We start from the raw sequence: 20,775 nt of genomic DNA, 5'->3' as shown, positions 1-20,775 counted from the left end.
AATACATTCACAAAGTTGTGACTATCACCAGAATCTAAATTTCAGAACACTTTCATGACCCACAAGAGAAACCCATAGTGTCAGCAGTCACTCTGCATTTTTCCATGCTACCCATCTGCCCCACCACAAACACACCCAACGCATTACCACTATTACCCACAAAGTATGTCTCTGTGGATCTGTCTATTCTGGACATTTTATATAAATGGAATCATACAGCAAATGGCCTTCTATAAAAGTCCATGTGGAAGTCAGTTTGTTTTTCAGAGTCCTGAACACAGAATTCCACACACACAAATCGCTAAGGCACCTGAAATGTAGTGATGAAGGCAACTAGACTGATTTCTCGGTACCTGGAACATGAAGCAGAAGTTACCTTATTTTCTTCAGCCCAAGGTCAATTCCAGGCAAACGTTATAATTGCCCTCATCTGATGTTGGTTTATTCACATTTACTGAACACTTTCCCACCTCTTGGCATCTCTCCTTCCCTGACCCACTGCCCTAAGCCTATCTATATAGTTCCTTATTCAAGTTCGTTTTATCTCCGTAACAGCTCCAAATACAAAAGCATTAACTTCCAGCATAATCAGACCTCCATCACCACCAAAAACAGAACTCCCCTAGCATTTCAATGTTAGAAACAAAGCAAGTCTTCTCAGTTAACTGGAAGCTACCACTACTCTTTGTTAATTTCAAGGAGGCTTGTATTTTTGAGAGAAGACATTTGGAGTGGGGAAAAATGAGTTTACAGGCATACCTCAGATATTGCAGGTTCGGTTCCAGATCACCGTAAAAAAAATGAGTATTACAATAAAATGAGATGTAATATTTATATTGGTGGAGGACCTTGCCTTCAATTTGTAGAAAGCACAAATCCTGTGAAGTGCAATAAAGCGAAGCACAATAAAACGAGGTATGCCTGTATATTAGACATTTGAGACATTTGAGATAGCAGAGCCAAGTCAAGAATGATACATACATGTATCAAGAGGATATAAAGGGATTCCCTAACTGCAAATCTGCTTACTTTTTCTACCTCTATTCTTTTGAACCTGATCAAAGAATCGCAGGCGTTTTTGTTTTGCTCTTTTATATTTGTATTTTGTGGGCTTGTTTGTAGCTTGCTTTCGATCTGATCCAATGACAGAAAAAGGCCTGGAATGGTAAGAAAGGGGCATTTCAAACATAATGGGGAGGAGTAACCTTTGCTGAAGTTGTCTATAACTGTCATGATGTTCTCTCAGACATTTGTTCTTAAAATATTTATTCTTCTCAGAATGAGTATTCTTTGAGAAATGAAATATTATGATGTAAAAGTTATAAATAAATGTTTTAGATGGCAATAAATTTATTAAATATTAAATATATTGTGTAACATTTATGATTATTAACTATGTTATCAATTATAATTTTATATTTCATTGTTTTACAATCATCTCTATATATTTTTGGTAGATGTTAGCTTTTGAGAGAATAATCCAATTTCTTCTCAGTAGTTTCAAATATTTTGCTTTTATTCAAAGTAATAACTCTAGAACTGAATTCAGAGAGAGGCCAACCCTAAAAATGAAGCAATTTAGTTATATAAATATAAGAAGTTCCCAGAAGTTATTTCGTCTCTAGTTTTCCTATTTTTCAGAGTGTTTTAAAACAATATTTGGAATACAGTATATCATCAACTAGGTTGTAAAATGTAAATCTAAGGCTACATCCTAGCTTACTGCAATTTATTTTCTTTTACAGATCATTCTCATATTCAGTAACTGACAATTTGTATTCAGTTTCTTTTTTTCCCTGAACATGCCCAATGTTACACATAGTAAGAACTGCGAAGTAGTGTGAGGCAACAAAACAAAGTAAAAAAAGAAACCATTCCAAACAGTCACTTGTGCTCTGTCTCAAAAACTATAAAAGAAAAAAAATACTCCCAATTGGCAAAGGGGTAGAGAAATGATGTTAAAGGAGAAAGGACAGCATTATCAATATTTTAAAAGCTGTTACTAAAATCATTCATAAAGACAGCATTTTTCTAAGTCATCATCTTACCAATTCATTAACTCACAAGAAGTCTCACTACTATTCATTTGTATGGCACTTAAGAACAATAGTTTTGATTCTTTCAGGGTATCATAGAGATCCATTTGAGATTGTGAGGAAAGAAATGAATTCACACCCTTAATATTAGATTCAATTATTAGACTCCTCTCTATTAGTTGCATACTACATGCAATGACATCGAACATATCTTTACAATATTTTTTAAAGCCCACCACTATCGCCACTGTGACAACTATCATCTGAGTCATCATCATATCAGCCTGGAATTGTTGTTGACTTGTTAACTTTCTATCTCCCCATCAGAATATATGGTCTACAAGAGCAAACACTTTGTCTTCTTCACAGCTTTCATTTCCTATGCCTAGTACTGTTTCTGAAACACATTAAGACGAAAAGATAAGAGAAAGGTTTCATTCCCTTTCAACCAAAAAATGGTACTATGCATGATATAATTTCATGTGCAGAATTGAACTTTGTATTTGGAGTGTTTACATGTTTTGTTTACCACTTATATTATCTATATATTGCAGAGGAGAAATGACTATCAGGATTTTTTTTCAAAATTAACAAATAAAAATATGTCCATTACACAGACACTTCTGGCTTCCACATTTTCTATGCAAAGTGCTATTAATAGGAAACTATTATAAGATATTTACTTTGAATAACTAGAGACAAATATTTAAGTTTTACTTTAAAATTTCGTTATACATCAGGCTATGATGTATAGATTCATAATAATGAAATAAAATATCTTTCTATTGAAAGACTAATAGATTTGAGAACTATAAAAACAATAACAAAAAAAAATAAAAAAAACAGAACACACTGCCAAAAGCACTAAATGTTCTTGTCAGCAACATGTCATAATATTATTAGAAAAATCAACATTTAATTTTATTGACACAAAAAATTGTTTTTACCATTTCATCACTATGCCTGCTTGTATATTATTTCTCAATATCTTTTAGACATCCAGATTCAGTGATGAAAACCCAGAATTACTTAGGAAATAGTAATTACAGGTTTGCAAAGACTGGATTACAACCTCTGGCAGAAAGCTCAAGCGCCACCAGCGTGATATCACTATCAACTGTTTCTTATAATAAGTTGCCTTCAAAAAGTCAGCAGGTGAAATCGAAATCACATTTCTTAACATCCCCTAAAGCCTCTACGGTTTGACGCAGCTGAGCACACTCCAGATGATTTTATTCCAACTGGCATGCTTTCTTGTATTCATCAGGTGAATGAAAAACTAGTCATTGAGTTGTGAAACTTTATTGTTTTCAACATTACACTTAAGACTTATTTTTGACTAATTTAAGACTAGTTTAGCTCTCCATTTACTAAAAAAAAAAAAAAAAAAAACAAGCAGATTTTTCATGTCCATATACTTTACAAGAATTTAGATCTCATAAACTGAAATATGTTTAATAAGTTCATACATGATTATTTTATATTGACATGAAGCTACACTCAAGATATATTTTTTAAATACTTGTTACGGAAAACAAAGTGGAATATGGTGGAGCTAATATGTGTTTTTATATTTTATATTTACATATCCAACTATTTAAACACAAAGTAAAGAATATGCAATCCCTTCTCAGCCTCATCATGTCCCAGTTTCCCTCCACAGCAGGTAGGTATAAATGCTTTCAAACTATAGGCAATGTTATTTTGCTGACAGTGGTTTAGAAAGACTGGCCTCAATCTTTGTGTAAAGGGGGTGAGCAAGTGAAATAAAGTGCCTAGAATTTATTGTCCTGTCCTAAGTTCAGTATCTTGTTGCCATAGAGATGGGTTCTCAAATTTTAAGATTCATAAGGCTTTCCCAGGGAGTTTAATACACATTACTGAATCCTATCTCAGTCCTAAGGACAGAACTAGACTAAAGATATGAGTTTTCAACTAGAATTCCAGGAAATCACAAAAGAGCACATTTTGATAAACACCAGGTTAGAAATAACTCCCAAGATGCATCTGTGCTCAGTGAGCTGTAGTCATTTCTCACCTATACCATGGCTTCTTGAACATGCAACTAGAATTATACTTTTGTTTCTTGATTGTATTCTATCTCTTTAAAAAGTCTTTCTCTTAAAAAGATGGAACATTTTCCGGATTCCCAACAACCTGGCGATATCTTGGCATCCCTTTCTCTCTAATGTCTCACACATGTCTATGTCTCCAGTCGAGTCCAAATTATTCACACCATCTACAATTAAAATAATGACACCATTCCACCTACAAGTATCTAGAGGAAACTGCTGCCACATTATATCCACACTGAACATTGTCATCTGTATCTTTGTCACTCCCTGTAGAATTAGTTCTAGAGCTATGAGAATTATCTGACTGCATCCACTTGTTACCAGCTTTCTGTCCCTTCCATACCTGTAACTAGTAATATCTCTATAATTCATGTACACATATATTAATATTGCCTTACAAAGGACCAGGGAAATATCATGTATGATGATAAATAATCTGGAGAAATGATAAAGTATCCAGTGAAATCTTAACAGTGTAAAATTGCTTTAAGCACATGAGAGAATACTAAGCTAAATTACATAATATAAAAAAAAATCATAACTTTGTGAGTTAGTATAGAATTGTCCTATGAACTTCGATATAAACAAGTACACAGTTAAATGTTTTGGAAAAATAATCTGTGAACATAAAATAATGGCTTGTAAACTTTCAATTATTAGCCAGGAAAGGGAATAAGGAATCTCTGTGTTTTATTCCCTGAAGTTATTCTACTGCAAATTAAATAAAGATAACAAAGTGATGATTTAGGATTTGGAAACCCAAATAAGCATTTGCCTACTCTTTTTTGCCAACTATAATTAGTTATGTTTTAGTGTACTGTGTAGTTCCTTGTGCTCCATAAAATACAAAGAAGAGGAAACTATTAAGAGAATGGCAAATAACAAACCAAGGGAAAAGGAATTTCAGTATGAGAACAGACTAAAATGGAATTACTGATTTGAAAGATCGTGGGGGTGGTGGTATTAAATGACCACGAAAAAAGCCAAAAAAAAAAAAAATCATAACCTGACAAGAGAAACAAGGCCTTCATTGGCAAATCTCAATATGTTTAAAAGAAAGCTTAAAACATCTAGGAGTTTAATAGGAATTTTTAAGAGAAATAAAATGTGCTATTTACTATAGTTATTATAGTTACTCTTACAACAGAAAAAAACAGAATGAGGTAGGAGGGATAGAGGAGAGAGAAGTCAGAGAAGAACTGGAGTGATAAGTGAAAAGAGTAGAGGTGATATCCTGATTTTACAAAGAGAAGAGTCAAGATATTATATCTAGAGTTAATGGAAAGGAGATAAAAGTACAGATATGTTAAGTTACAAACAATCAAGGTAATAAATATGGTGATATAATTATTTGGCTGATTGTAGGGAGAAGAGATGGGAAGCAGTATAAATATAAACTAGCAGAAAATCAATAGAACATGTGTGACATAAGCAAATCAAGATTGTTGCAATTCTCACACTACTCAGAGAATTAAGTAACCAACAGAACAAAACCCTGAAATATTTAAGTGTCTCTAACTATAAGAGGTCAGAGTTGTGGAACTGGGAAACTTCTACTTTTTATTATAGGAACATCTCTACTTTTTTGGTTTATTTTGCCATATGAATATGTTTCTCTGGTAAAATATTTAACAATTGAAATAAGTAAATAAAATTTAAAATATAATATTGTTAATGATATCAATTGGTTCAAATGGAGTGGACGCATTCTGATACCCTAAGTAGAAAAATCATGCATTATGAAACCTCACATGGCTGTCAGAATCTTAGTGAAGTCTGAAATAAGAGATGCTACCATGAGGGCTTTGCCACAGCTCTGGACCACCCTGGGAGTTAATGCATTTCTATAACCTAGGCACTGGTCATGGTTAGGAAGGTGATCAAGTTATGATGAAGATACAGCCCAGATCAAGGAAACCATGATCCTGAAAATGTACCTTAGAGATATTAGGTAATTCTACCAGGTATTTATCAGCAGAAAAACCTCAGATGCCTAGCTTAACACTCCTTTCCACCTTTCGAGTTTCACTCAAATATATCTAATTGGCAGAACCCAAATTTCACACAGAACTCAAGCCTTATAGGTTCTGGGAAATGTAGCTTTTTAACTTTCCAGCCTCTGCAGTGCAGAAAGTCTGGATAGAGATTGGTGAGTGTCAATTCACTATAGCCATCACTTAAATAAAGGAACATGAATTTTTAGTCTCTTAAGATTTACAAAGAAAAATACCAAAGAAGATTAAAACGAGTGTAAATTTTTTTTTAAACTTCACATTATAATAAAATATTATTTTATTTTTTGCCAATAGGTCTCCATAATAGGAATTCAAATATTCCATTTTGCTCATTTATAATAATTACAGCAGGTAACATGAAGGTATGCTTTAATTTCTTCATTCGTAATTAGGATACATGTTTCAATTCAACTATTATTATCTTTTTATGCAGCTTTTCATATAATATTGAAATTCAAGTTAAAATGTCTCTGAATGCAGACAGCTGGCATTACTAATCTTGTTAGAGGAAATATGTGTTTGCATAACTGTAACAATGTTAACCTTTACAAAATGTTTGTAATATAGTATTTTCTGTGTTTACCACATTAACAACTCAGGTTTGTTGGTTTAAGTGTTGTGCCACTATGCAACAAAGTAAATACTAATAATTATTTTTGATCTTTATTAGTCAATGTAGGGTTGATCTAGGATACAGCAGTATTCTTCTAAGTTCACTGTAAATATACAAAATATTGAATAATGCCAGGTCTCAGGATGCAACCCAAGAGTGTCAGAAGGATTGATGACACTAAAAGTATCTCAGGCATGGTTTCACTGATGATATCATGTATTCTACTATAGAATAATACATTATTGAATATCTACATAGGTTCTATATCTTGATGTATACAAAAACAGGTAAAATTAGTCAGGAGGTGAACTGTGAAGAGAAAACTCAGGTTTAAAATAACCCTTGTAGTCCCAGTAAAGAAATTATACAAAGGAAAGCAGAAGAACAAAATAAAATAGAAATTATGAAAACAGTATCAATTTAATATTCAATAAACTAGAATATTTTCACTGTGTTAGCTAATAGCCAAGATGTTCAAATTAAGCAGTTTAAATCTATTAAACTGTCAGATTTAAATGATAATATAAAACACAATCACTTTTTTTCTTATTTTAAGAAAGAAGAATCAAATGATACTGGATGCTAGACATATAGGGGGCAGAACTTTCTTTTTTTGATAGACGTATAATTGACATATAGTATCTTATTGGTTTCAGGTGTACATCATAGTGATTTGATATTTACAAACATAAAAAAATGATACCTATGATAAGTGTAGAAATTCTTAAACTTATTTTTAATGCTGCTTTTCCCTGGGTTCTATCATTTACTTGACATCATCAACCCTAACTGGATCCTGGAGCTTCCATCACACCAAGCACAGACTCATTCAGCAGGGATAGGGAAACTTGTGTGGTTAACTGACAATGAGATCATCAACATCCATTTATGCTGCCAGAGTACATTAACTAGGAAAATGTACAAAAACATCAAGTAACTATTGATACAGGAGAAGGAGAAAACAGAGACAAAGTGGAAAGTAAGTGGCATTAATTAAAGTTTTTCTAGACCCCATGTCTATTTTTGTAATCTGATATATATGCACCATGCTATAAATTTATGATAGGTACTAATAGAAGAAAAAATAAAAATTAATTTGATAAATTTTAAAATGATCTCGAATAATTAAAATAATTTTTTAAAATCCATCGGTAATTGTTAACAATAATTTGCCAACTTGAATAAGATAGTTGCTATATAAGGTTGAGTTTTATATGGATGGCAAGTTCAAAGTTTAGCCATTTCAAAGATAGTATACCTCTGAATGATAGTGCTTTATTGTGATAAGAATTTAGAACATTAGATGACTCAAATGCTACAGATAAAGAATCCTTTATGTAAAACTCATGACGATAGCTTAGAGATAGTATTATTTTCAATAATTTCAGAACCTCTCAATTTGAGATGAACTTATATATATTGGCATTTAAATAAAAGAATTCAATGAGTTAATGAATAAAGTGCAATGAGAAATATATTTTTTGTTTCAAGTAATGTCTATATGTGTATGAGAAAAAATTACCAGAGCTCAAAATTCAGATTTGTTTTTCCAGGTTCAATGTTCACAGGTCAAAACAGCAAATATTATGAGCAACTGCGTCAATTTAATGTTGATTGGTTCATTTCAAGTAAGCAAGATCCATAACCTTGATGTTAGAATCAGAGCAGGAATCAATTGAATGAGAAATCAAAACATAAAAAGATAAAATATATTGACTCTACATAAACAAAGACATAAACTAAAGAAAATGTATGATGAAATTTCACTTTCAAATTTCAGATACATAAACTTGCCTAGTTTACCATTTCTAATAACTTCTCTTATTATCTTATTCTAATATATTAGGTCAAGAAATTTTTCCTCTTGATCACGTAAATGCCTTTTTTTAAGTTAATTATTATAAGATATTCTTATACTTATGGCACTTGAATAAATCCCTATGCACTAAAAACATACTCATAATTAAGAGAAAAATGTAGATGGAATTCAAAGCTATTTGTAAATATAATAATTATGGAAAAATAAAGATAAAATTTATCTTAAAATTATACATTTATAATTTAAATGTGTAAAATTAGAAGAATATTTAATAATAGGTAGAAAACAGTTACATGATAGAAAGATGTACAGTCCATAAATAGGCCAAACTAATTTATGGTATAGGTAGAATTTCAAAACAGTGACAATATTTTCATTTAAAAAGTCACTTTGTACAACTAATTATAAACTGATTAATGAAAAAAGACAGGGTAAGAAAGTGAAACTATAATAGTTTTTTAAAAAGTATAGATGAATTTATAATTAATCTTTAAGAGAGATTTATTCATGTCATGCTATACAGAAAATTTAGAAAGGATTATAAAATTATTTAAATGGCCAAATATTGTTTTACGAGTAAGTATGAAGTTGTGTCTGAAAACTTATGAATGCCAGAATTTTACCCAAGATGTTATTGTGAGTCACCAAAAAAATTTAACAAAAAAAATTTAATAAAAAAGTGTGTCTACTTAGTGTGAAAATAACCATCAGTATTTCTCCTTTCCCAAAGTCTTCCACCACACCTCTAAATGTTAAGCAGTTTTTCCAGATTTTTTCATTAAACAACTCCTATATTCCATATTGATTTGAAATTATTTCTAGAGAGCAGTGAAGCAGAGATTCTGTGAATTATAAAAGTTGTCAGATGAAATTTCTAGTCAAAAAGCATTTTAACATGATGATGATAATATATTATTTTCTGCTTGTATGTATAAATATCTCATCAAAGAAAGATCTAACAAAAGCAAAGACAGAAACCAGAGAAGTTAACAAAGCATTGAAGTTCATTTTGTCCGTAATATTTGTCAAACTTGAGGAACTCAAGCTTCCATTATCACAGGCTGCCTGGAAGGAGATTAGGCAATGAGCTAGGTGTGGGAAGAGAGAAGGAAAGCAAAATTGTTTCCTACCAGGGTGGGAAAATCAAATTCTCAACTATAGATAGATCTGTATCCTCAGAGGGCACAGGTGACTTAGAAGTACAACTCAATTTTACTCCATTCTCAAGGGGGCTGAGAAAGATGTCTTGGCACAGAATAAAGCAGGTAGGTAAGAGATCCCTCAATTCACTAACACTGATATGCAATTCAATTTCACATCAACCCAGCTGACAAAAAAGACCTGTGGCCACATCGTTAACATAAACCATTCTCAGGTTGCAAAAGCAATCCTCTCTGAAGGAATACACATTCATTTTTAGCCTCAAAACTTCTCACAAATAATTTTCTAAAGGAAAAGAGCAGCTCTCAGTAAAATATAACTAAGCATACAAAACGCAAAACACTGTCAAAAGAAGCCAACAGGAATGAGTTAGCAGAAGCAGAGAAAATACGTGAAAGCCAGAGGTGAGTCAAACACGTCTAATTCAAGTTTAAAGGGAGCATAGAAGGAAAATTGTAAATAGAAAGTGATAGAAACAGTATTTGAAGGGACTGTGGCAGAGAATTTTCCAGAACTGATGAAAGACAACTCATAAATTCAAGAAATCTAATGAACCCCCCCAAAAAAGATAAATGAAAAGAAATCCACACTTAACACTGAAAATTCAGAGTATCACATGTGAAAAGTTCTTAATAGTAGCCAGAGAAAAGATACAGACTACCACAAAGAAGGGCCAGTTAGGCTGAAAGCAGACTGCTCAACAGCAAGAGCGGAAGCCAGATGTCAGAGAATATCTCAAAATTTTTATTATAAAATAACAAATTCTATACTCTGCTAAATAGATTTTAAGAATGAAAGTAAAAAAAAAATAACAATAAGGAAGCAGATCAACAAAACTTTACCAAGGGAATTTGTAAAGGTATATTTTGGACAGAAGGATACTAATGTCAGGATGGAGCATAAGAGAAGAATAAATTAATTATTTCATTCAATAAATAGGCAATTTGTGCTTACTATATGGGGAAGAAACTGTTCCAGGTGCTTGGGGCAAATCTATGAACACAAGTGAAGAAAATCACTACATTCAGAACTTACTTTTTAGTAATGAGAAGTGATACAATGAACAAAATAATTTTCTAAAAAAATTATTATGCAGCATGTTAGAAATTGGTAATTATTATAAAATTAAGAACTAGATCAAAAATAAGAGGAGAAAGAGTATATACGCAGACATATCTGCAATTTATATCAGGTTAACAGTAGATGAGGTAAATACATGAGTAAATATAAACAGTATTAATTAGATAAAGCAATAGTAGGAATGCCTTGTTAGGTTATAATAATAGTAAGATGAAATTAAAATATACAGCAATGATAATATGTCAGAAAGGGTACAAATAAAGCTAAAATGTTTTAACATCCTTGTAGTTTTGAAAGGGAGGATAAAATTATTAACCTTAGACATATTCTCTAGAGTAATCCCCCAAAAAGTAGTAAACAATTTATAAGTCCCAAACTTCTTAGGAAAAAATGTAATTGAAAATACTTTTTATAATAAAAAGAAGCCAAAAAAGAAGAGTAAAACAAACACTGAACATGTGAAATAAACAGCAAGTACAAAACCAGATGGCAGATTTAAGTCTGAGCACATTAGTCCTACATGAAATGTAAATCGATTTAAGCTCCAATTAAATAAAAATACATTAAGAACTAAATTAAAAGAAAAAAAACTCTAAGACACCGAAAAAAGACTTCTAAAACATAATTATACAGAAAGTTTGTAAAAAGAATGAGAAGAGATATACCATGTAAATATAAAGCCAAAAAGAGCTGGTGTAATTATATTACCATCAGACAAAAGAGAATTAAAGGGAAAAAAGTCTTAAAGAGAATAATTTCAGAATTAAAGTAGATACGATTTCAAATATGATTGCAATTAATAATATAACTTCTAAATATATAAAGCAGAATTTTAAAATACCCACTGAACTCTTTGGTATATTCTTATAATAACTATAATTGCATATTTAGGGATTTTATACAGCAATGAATATGAACTTATTGGAAATGTTCAATTTCATTTTGCTTTTAGTTGTTTTTTTCTTTTTCAATCTGAAATCCATATTATATAAGATACGTTTGAATTTATTTCTGTTTTAAAAGGCAATAGAATTTACTCAGACTCCTGGAGGAAAAACAAAATAAACAAAAAAACATTGGATTTGATTCAAGTTCCAATATAGAGTACTAGGCATGACACTCAACTTCTCTGTACCTAAATTCTTTGATTTTTTAAATAAAAATTTTACTTTTTAGAGCAGTTTTAGGTGTACAACAAAACTGAAACAGAGATTTCTGATATACTCACAGTCCCATATATACATACTCTCTCCAATTATCAACATCATTCACTAAGATGAACCTACGTTGACTGATCATAATCATCTAAAATCCAATGTTTAGTTAGGGTTGATTCTTGGTGTTGTCCTTTTTATGGGTTTGGTCAAATATAATTACATATATCTACCATTAAAATATCATACAGAGTATTTTCACTGCCCTACATATCTTCTGTACTCTGGCTTTTCACCTCTTCCCGTCTCCAGTCCTAGCAACAACTGATCTTTTTTTGTCCCATAGTTTTGCCTTTTCTCAAAGGCCATATAGTTGCAATCAGAAAGTATGTATCATTTTCACATATAGCAATATACATTTAATATGTATTAAATATATATATATATGTTTAATGTTCTCACAATTTTTGATAAGTTCCATTTTCATTTTCATTTAGTTCACACTATTTTTTAATTCTCTTGAAATTTCTTCTTTGACTCATGTGTTTTTTTAGAAGTGTCTCATTTAATCTCCATGTATTTTGGGATTTTCAAACTATCTTTCTGTTATTGATTTCTAGTTTAATTCCATTGTGGTCTAAAAGCAGACGCTGTAGAATTTCTATTATCTTAAATTTGTTAAGATGTATTTTATAACCCAGAATGTTCCATGCTAGCTTGAGAAAAATGTGAATTTTGCTGTTGGATAAATTAGTCTATAGATGTCAATTACATCCAGTTGATTGTTGGTTTTGTTTAGTTCCACTATATCCTTCCTGATTTTCTGCCTATTGGATCTGTTCATTTTTGATATAGGGGTGTTAACTTCTCTAATTATTATAGTGGATTCATCTAAATCTCCTTGCAGATCTATCAGTTTTCCTCATGTAGTTTGGTGCTTTATTGTTAGTCACATATATGTTAAGAATTGTATATCTTCTTGGAGAATTGACCACTTTGTCATTATGTAATGTCCTTCTTTATCCCTATAACTTTCTTTACTTTGAAGTCTGCTCTGCCTGAAATTAATATGGGTACTCCTGCTTTCTTTTGATTAGTGTTAGCACAGTATATGTTTATCCATCCATTTTCTTTTAACCTATATGTGTCTTAATATGTAAAGTGGGTTTCTTGTAGACATTGTCCTTGATTATTAAAATTAACCAAACTACCTATTCTCACAGCTAAAAGAATTCAATAATTTCAAATTGGAATTCTTCATTTATCTTTTGCCATAAATTGCTACTAGGACTAATTTGATAAGCAAATGGTATATATTCAAACATGAGATCCTGGAATATAATTAAGTTACAGTCAGAGAAATCACAAATAGTGCAGTCCAGATGATCTTGTACTATAAGGCAAAAAACAGGATATTATTTAAATGCTAAAGCTGATGAAGGATGTTTAAAAAGAGAAACTACAATGGGAAGATCAAAAAACTCCATAAGAGTGATCACATCATAAGTTATATAAATGTCTAATCACGATGTTATATTCCTAAAATTAATAAACTATTGTATGTTGACTATAATTAAAAAATTAAAAAAGAAAAAAGAAACTCCATGAAAGATAACTACAGCAAAGAAAGAAAAGCAGAAATTAAAATTTAAAAAAGGTAGGAAGCAATACCTAAGAGGAAAAGAGATGAAAATAAGACAAAATGTCATGCTGATGAAAACTGAAAATAATTTTTCAACCTATGTTTACTAATGCTAAGAAAAAAGTTCACACATGAGAATAAGCAATGAGAAATTTAAAAAGATGGTATTGGTTAATATGACCAATGACACAGCAGCAAAAGAAATGTTCTGATCATTTAAAAAGTTATTAAATAAAATAATCGTTTTAAAATTCATCATTTAAAAACTCCATAGAAATATATTAGGAAACAACAAAGAATATAGAGCAGGTAAGTATGCTATAATTGCTGACATATAAAACATGTATACATGAAGAAAACTAGAAGAACAAACATAAGTAGACTACAGTTAAGGTTTAGTATTTTTTCTACTCTCACATATTTTTTAACAGTTTTGTCATATCATAATCTTTCTAAAAAGTTACTGGCTATAAAGTTGTCACAATTCACAGAATCTCTGTAGAGAAATAATAAAAATAAATGTATAATAAGATGTAATTTTCATGACGGTTAATAAATTGGAAACTAATACAATGTTGTCTATCTTTATGGTGTTCCAAATATAGATCCAGTTATTAAAAAGATCAACAGAATTTTTAAAGATCTGTTTACCTCAGTTAGATTAATTTCTATATCCTCAGAGAAATTTATTTCTCATTTTGGTACTAAAATCTCCATTTAAAATAAATCTCCATTTATTACCTCTCTGAAACACACTTTCTACAATTATCTTATTAAAAACTGTACCAACAGCAATTAGAAATTCAAGAATTAAGTCATCATCTTTATCATTATTATAATAATCCAAAGCACTTTATAAAATGGTCTAATTATTTATGTCAGTTTATTAAGGAATCCTTGATTTATCAGTGAAAATAAAAGAATGAGAGTGCCTTTTAGAAAACAAAAGTAACTAAATTGAGTGGGAAAAGCACAATATAGTGAGAAAAGAAAAACAAAACAGGTTTTAAATTTTTATTGACCATTGTTCAAATTCTATCATAGTAACACTGAACAAGTTACTTAATTTCTATAAATCGCAATTCTTTCATCTGCATAAGATAGTATTTAAACTTATTTTCTATACCCCACCCTCAAAACATTCCTATAAAGAACCTAGTTAGAATCATATCTTTCAAATAGCTTAATAATTCCCACAATGCAACAAAATTTGCCATAGCAAAGAGTTAATCAAATTCTTCTACTCTTTTTCTTGAATACAGAGATGGAACATATTTCCCAGCCTCCCTTGCAGTTAGGTGTGATTATAAGACTGAGTTCTGGTAGACAAAATGTGAACAGAAGTAACGTGTACCAATTCCATACTGGCTCATATAAAGACTTCTCATGGGCAATTCTCAATTATCTTATCTTAATTGATGGCTGGAAATGAACTCCCAAAACAACCGTGGAAGTTATATCTGGGCTTAAAGTTAGTGAAGCCCATGATGAAAGAAGCCAATACCTGTGTAAAGCTTACTTGATACTTGGGAAAAATTATGGGATTCGCTTTAGTGAGAAATACACTTTATCATATTTGAAACATCATATATTTGGAGATTTCATTACAGTAGTCAATATTTAACAAATTTTGGTGCTATTGGTTTTATTTTAAATTGAGAAAAGTGAGGAATACTGTGTTAATAAATCATACATGATCACACATCTGTTAAATAGTTGAACTAGGATATTAACCCAAATACCCTGACTCTAGAATCTGTGCTCACAAATTTTGTTAGGTGCTTGATGTTGAGCTATCATTATTAAGCAAAGAGGGCATGCACTCTCAGTGAGGACAATAGCATGTTCTAGGAGATAAAAATTGGTTTATGGAGAGGGAACAATGGTTTTTAGATCTCCTAAGGGCTATAGTATATAAACAGATATAAAGTATATCTGGAGTAGTAATAAATTTAATTGGATATGGAGTGATTAAGAAAAAATATCTTGAGAGGTACCATGGAAGAATAATAAAAAATAAAAAAGACTGAGACTTACTGAGAGAATGGAGATTCACAATTTTAACATCATGTGTAACAAATCAATCATTTTATCTGATTTGATTTAATTTCTACAGAATTTATTGGATTAAATAAATGCTACTTTTCTACAGATTTAAAAATCCCTTGAACAAATCAATAGCATATTGTCTGGCCTATAATGATACTGAAAACTGAAGAGATGCAGATTCACACCAAAAAGGCATGTCAAAATCCACATAAAATGAAAGGAGAAAGAAGAATCAGTAACATACTGATTTTTTTTTTTTTTGCATATAAGTACTTTATTACAACTTGAATAAAACCAATGATTTAAATTTAGAAAAGAAACTGACCTTTAAGACCACTTATAAATTTGTGATTCTATAAAATCTATAAAGTCAAAGTTTTATACTATAGACTTCTCTTTAAAGAAATATAATTTATACTATTTTTCAAAGAACATGTGCATATTTAATAGCATATTTTGTGCTATTTCATATTAGTTTCACCTTATTTTTTTGAAAGAAAAATATTTAATCTCTATTCTACCTATGCTTTTGCTGTGACTAAGTTAAAAGAAACATCTCAAGGATTTTAGTTTGGAGAAGGGAATGAGTGTTAACATCTCACTTCTAGGAACAGACACCCAGTAGCTAAGAACTAAATTTAACATGTTAAAATTGAGGGTAAATAAATGTTTTTGTCTAGTATTTCTTCTCTTTTCTTGCTGGGTATTATTCTTTGCCAATTCCCTTTCATAATCCTTTAATCTCCCCTCCCTTTGCTCAATCAAGAATAAAAACTGTTAGATAACCTAAATGTTAGACGACCAGGTGTACAAGTGTGTAAGTCAAAAACCTAGGCTAAACTCGACTCTATCCAGAATTTAATAAAGTGACAGAGGTTACAGACACATAGAATCATGGTAAGTCCCAGACTGTTGTTAACTTCTATTCCTAGTAAATCTCAGGACTGGCAATGGATTCCTTTCTTTCTAGAATGGGTCTAGAGACCCATTCCAAAAACATAAGAGGCTACAAAAAAGAATAAAGGACTTTTGATTTTATCTCTGTTATGTAAAGAGACACATAACAGAGATAACATTCCTCCTTACAAAAAGAAAAATTTGAACAACTGAAAATCAATAACTTTTTTTTGACTCATAAGAGAACTGAAGTCACAGGACAAACTAGCACCCTTAAATCCGGAGACACAGGCTCATCTGGAACAGCAACCACTGAGGCCATAAATTAATTTAAAAAACAAAAAAACAAAACAACAACAACAACAAAAACATTTAAATGGTAATGTTAATGAATTGCTAGGTACTTAATATGGACTGGCCTAAAAGTGAGAAATTCCTGGGGGCCATGGTCCTAGGAAGGACTTCTTCACATTATTTTTGGCTTTCTTTCCAGGATCCCCACCAAGTGCTCACAGTAAAGATACAAAAAACATCCCTTCATGACTTGGGCAGGAAGAGTGAAAGAATGATCCTTGTAAAACATACTTAGGCCTAGTCTCTCGGGGAGAACAATCATCCTAACTGTAGGAAGGAAATTCTCCCATTCCAATGTTTTCTCTTCCTTCCATCCACCACTAAAGGGTGGTGACATAGTCATGAGAAGTAAAGGATTCAAGAAAATAGATTAGAATACTATAGCCACAGAAAGGTACAGGAAGTTGGTAGAATAAAATTCTATCACTGGAGATGCATTTGTGAAGTTCATATACTCAAAATACAAGCAGAGATGAAAACTGAGATTTAATTCAAAGATCATAGAATGTTCTCCCTCACCTATGCATCACCATCATGCCAATTAGGGATCCAGAATAATTATAATGGATTATAGCTGAAAGAGCTAGAAAACATGGAATCACTCCAAAGAGAAGTATTTAGAAAAATCCAAAGTCAAGGGGAAAAAAAAGACATTAAAGGAATTTGGAGCTTCTAGCACCAACAGCTACCTCAAGCATTAAGAACAGCCCAATATCTAGCCAGATTAATATAAACCCTTATGCTAACTACCTATTTACCTTAGTTCTTAATATCTGACTTTCAACTATAACAGCAACCAAAAATATAAGGCCTCCTACAATGCAAAGACAAAAAAACACCCTAAAAAGAGATAAAGCAGTCATCAGAACCAGACTCAGATATGACAAAGATGCTGGAATTATCAGACAAAGAACTTAAATCGACTATGTTTAATGTGTTAAGTGCCATTGTGGGAAAGGTAGATGATAAGCAAGTACACATGGAGAATGTAAACAAAGAGATGGAAATTAAGAAACAATAGAAATAAAAAATATTATAACAGAAATGAAGAATGCTTTGATGGATTCAACAGTAGATTTAGCACAGCAAAAAAAATGGGTCAGTGAGCTCAAAGACCAGTCATCAGAAACTTCCCAGCCTGAAATGTAAAGAGAAAAAAATGAGAAAAATAAAAATAAAAAACCAGAATAGAACATTGAGTAATTAGGGGACAGTCAAACGGTATAAAGCATATTAATTGGAATACCAGAAGGAGGAAAAAAAAAAACAACAGAAGAGAGTAGAAAAAATTTGAATAATGATTTAGAACTTCTCAAATTTAATAAGACGCCTAACCAAATATCCAAGAAACTCAGTGAACACCATATTTAAACAGTAGAAAACCATAAACAAAGAGGAAAATCTTGAAAGAAGATGGTGGGGTTGCGGTATACCTTACCGATCGAAGAACCATGATAAGAATTACAGTAGATTTCTTGTGATAAACCAGGTAAGCAAAAAGAGAGTAGAGTGAAAGACTAAAAATGTTGAAAAAAACGAAAACACCAATGTAGGTTTCAATATCCAGAAAAATTATCCTTCAAAAGTGAAGGAAAAAATAAAGTGGAAATGATATAATAAAAAAAAAAAGCTAAGCCATTCCAACTGTGTGGCATTAGACCCCACAGAGAGCGGGCACTTGCTGTTAGTGTTGAAGCACGCTGCTCGTTGCTCCATGTTTGCATTTCGATTCCCAGCTTCCTCTTTATTTAGTCTAAAACACTTGTCATGTATTCCATAAACGTCAGTATCAATCATAGCCACTACCATTTCCTCTTTAGCTAGATCTTTCTCTCACTGGTGTTACAGTAAGATTCACCCCAGGTTTTTCAGAAACAAGACTTCTCTAATGGTTATTATTCCTGATATAATGGATAATATTAATCAACTGTGAATGAATGATTCAGGTCACTAGGCATTACCAGGTTACTCAACATAATCACAGGAAACCACAATTAGAAAGAGATTGTGATTTACTAAATTAAAATCAGATCATTGATTCTCTGTCAAATCTGTAACAGGATAGTCTAAACTGAAAGAGTTGTCAGTTTGAGCAGCTTAGGAGAGGGGCATCCTCTCAGCCCAGTAAAGGAGAGCTGACCTAGACTCAATGTCAGGGACGTGTTCAGTGCAGTGCTGAGAGCTGGTGTGGGTCAGCTCTCACCAAGGACTAAAGAGACTATCTCTCACAATAACTTATTTATTTTTCTTCTCTGATACATTGTGTTCATTAATCAAATGTCTTGATTCTTTACTTGCCATTTCCAAGTATCTTTATATTGGGAAGGGTGTCTTGAATGGGAGATGTGAACACTGTAGTCCTATACTATTTTAAATTAATAAATTGAAAGTCCTATTTACATACAACTCTATCTTATGAGCTAACAAGTAAATTGGCTTTGCAAATCTAGTTTGATCAACTCCAGTGTATCAAAAGCTAAGGACTACTAGGCCATTGTCAAGATGATGCTATCTTATAAGACTTCTTGATGGTCAGGCATCCAGCCTCTTCATGGTAAAAACTCTATCTCAGCATGCTCTGCTCTTTCTTAGCTACAGCAAACCTTATAATAACACTCATTTATGCTTATAGTGCTTGCATGTACAATATTTGATTTGATTTGCATAACCTTGTAAAGAGAACCATTTAAGTGGTAGTATGTTCACTTCAGAATCAAGGAGAATAAATATCAAAGGGGATAAAAAGTCACCTAAAGTCACACAGGAAGTATGTGTCAAATATTATTCAAGCATTTAAAGTCACCTCACCATGTCCTGTCACACTCCTTTGATTTATATGTTTCTCCACAGCACTTGTCACTTTGTATATATATTTTTTTAACGTCCAGTTTCTCCTCTAGAATTAATCTCCACAAAGGCAAGATATTTTGTACTGTATATTTCAGTCATAGCTCAATTTCTAGTGCCTGGCATAAATGACTGATTGAGTGAATCAATGAATTAAATTGGCTAGGAAGCTGACATTTCCACATAATATGAAATCTAAGATTCCATTTCTCTGGGCATGTCTAGCAAGCAAATTTATTTTAAATTTAAGTGTATGTTCATTATGTCCTGAAAAGTTTAGGACAGTCATTAGATAATGTTAGAGTCATATCAAAACAACCATAAAGACTATGACTTATATCAAGATTAAATGCATGAAAATGTCCATAAACTTTTTCAAAGGTAAAATTCAACCTTGAGTATACGCTCAAAATTAAACTTGTAGGGTAAGATGTCTAGTGCATGTATTTATTATTAAGAATTCTTAAGTCGAAAGGAGTGAATTAGAACAAAACAATCTGACATTTGCCTCTGACATTCAGACTTCTGATTTCCCTGTAAAGAGCTCCACCTCTGTCAGATTCATCAGCTCCTCCAGCAGCATTAGACGTCTTAAAACAACCCATATGAGCGTGATCACACTAGAGAAACCAAGTAGTTTCATTACACATCTTGATGTGACTAGCGTCATGACATGTCTGCTTGACATCCTTGACATGGCCGCTCTTGCTATTCTCACTCCTGAAACTTTCAAAGTAAATGCCAAGTGCCAATTAGTGGCTAATGTGTGATGCCTATAGGGGCACATTTCCAAAAGAAACGGCCAAGATCTAAACTTATTTTCATATTGCCCAATAATTGATGGCAATGGCTTTTCAGCAGTAAAAATTCTTGGCTTTTTATTTTTTCAAAGCAAAGATGGGCAATCCTAGATGTATTCCCACAGCTAAACACATTCAGTAAATGATATTTTGGATAGGAAAGGTCGTATACAGTTATCCTTTCCTACAGTAACTTAACTAAGGCAAGAAAGAAAAGCTGCCTAATGGAGGGT

At 31.7% G+C, this 20,775-nt stretch overlaps 1 protein-coding gene across 1 annotated transcript in view; it reads right to left on the bottom strand.

Annotated features, from left to right (window-relative positions):
* LOC120587738 (sperm-associated antigen 16 protein-like) overlaps nucleotides 1-18,704 on the bottom strand; it is a 448,498-nt gene extending 429,794 nt beyond the window's left edge. Inside the window, exon 1 of the mRNA XM_039844919.1 lies at nucleotides 18,541-18,704. Within this exon, the coding sequence (XP_039700853.1) occupies nucleotides 18,541-18,704 (164 nt within the window). The remainder of the gene's footprint in view (nucleotides 1-18,540) is intronic.
* Between the last annotated feature and the right edge of the window lie 2,071 nt (nucleotides 18,705-20,775).

This window comes from Pteropus medius, unplaced genomic scaffold, assembly GCF_902729225.1.
Source record: "Pteropus medius unplaced genomic scaffold, Ma_sr-lr_union100, whole genome shotgun sequence".
NCBI classification, from domain to species: Eukaryota; Metazoa; Chordata; class Mammalia; order Chiroptera; family Pteropodidae; genus Pteropus; species Pteropus medius.
The sequence above is the reverse complement of the archived record's forward strand: the minus strand, read 5'-3'. Positions and strand labels throughout refer to the sequence as shown.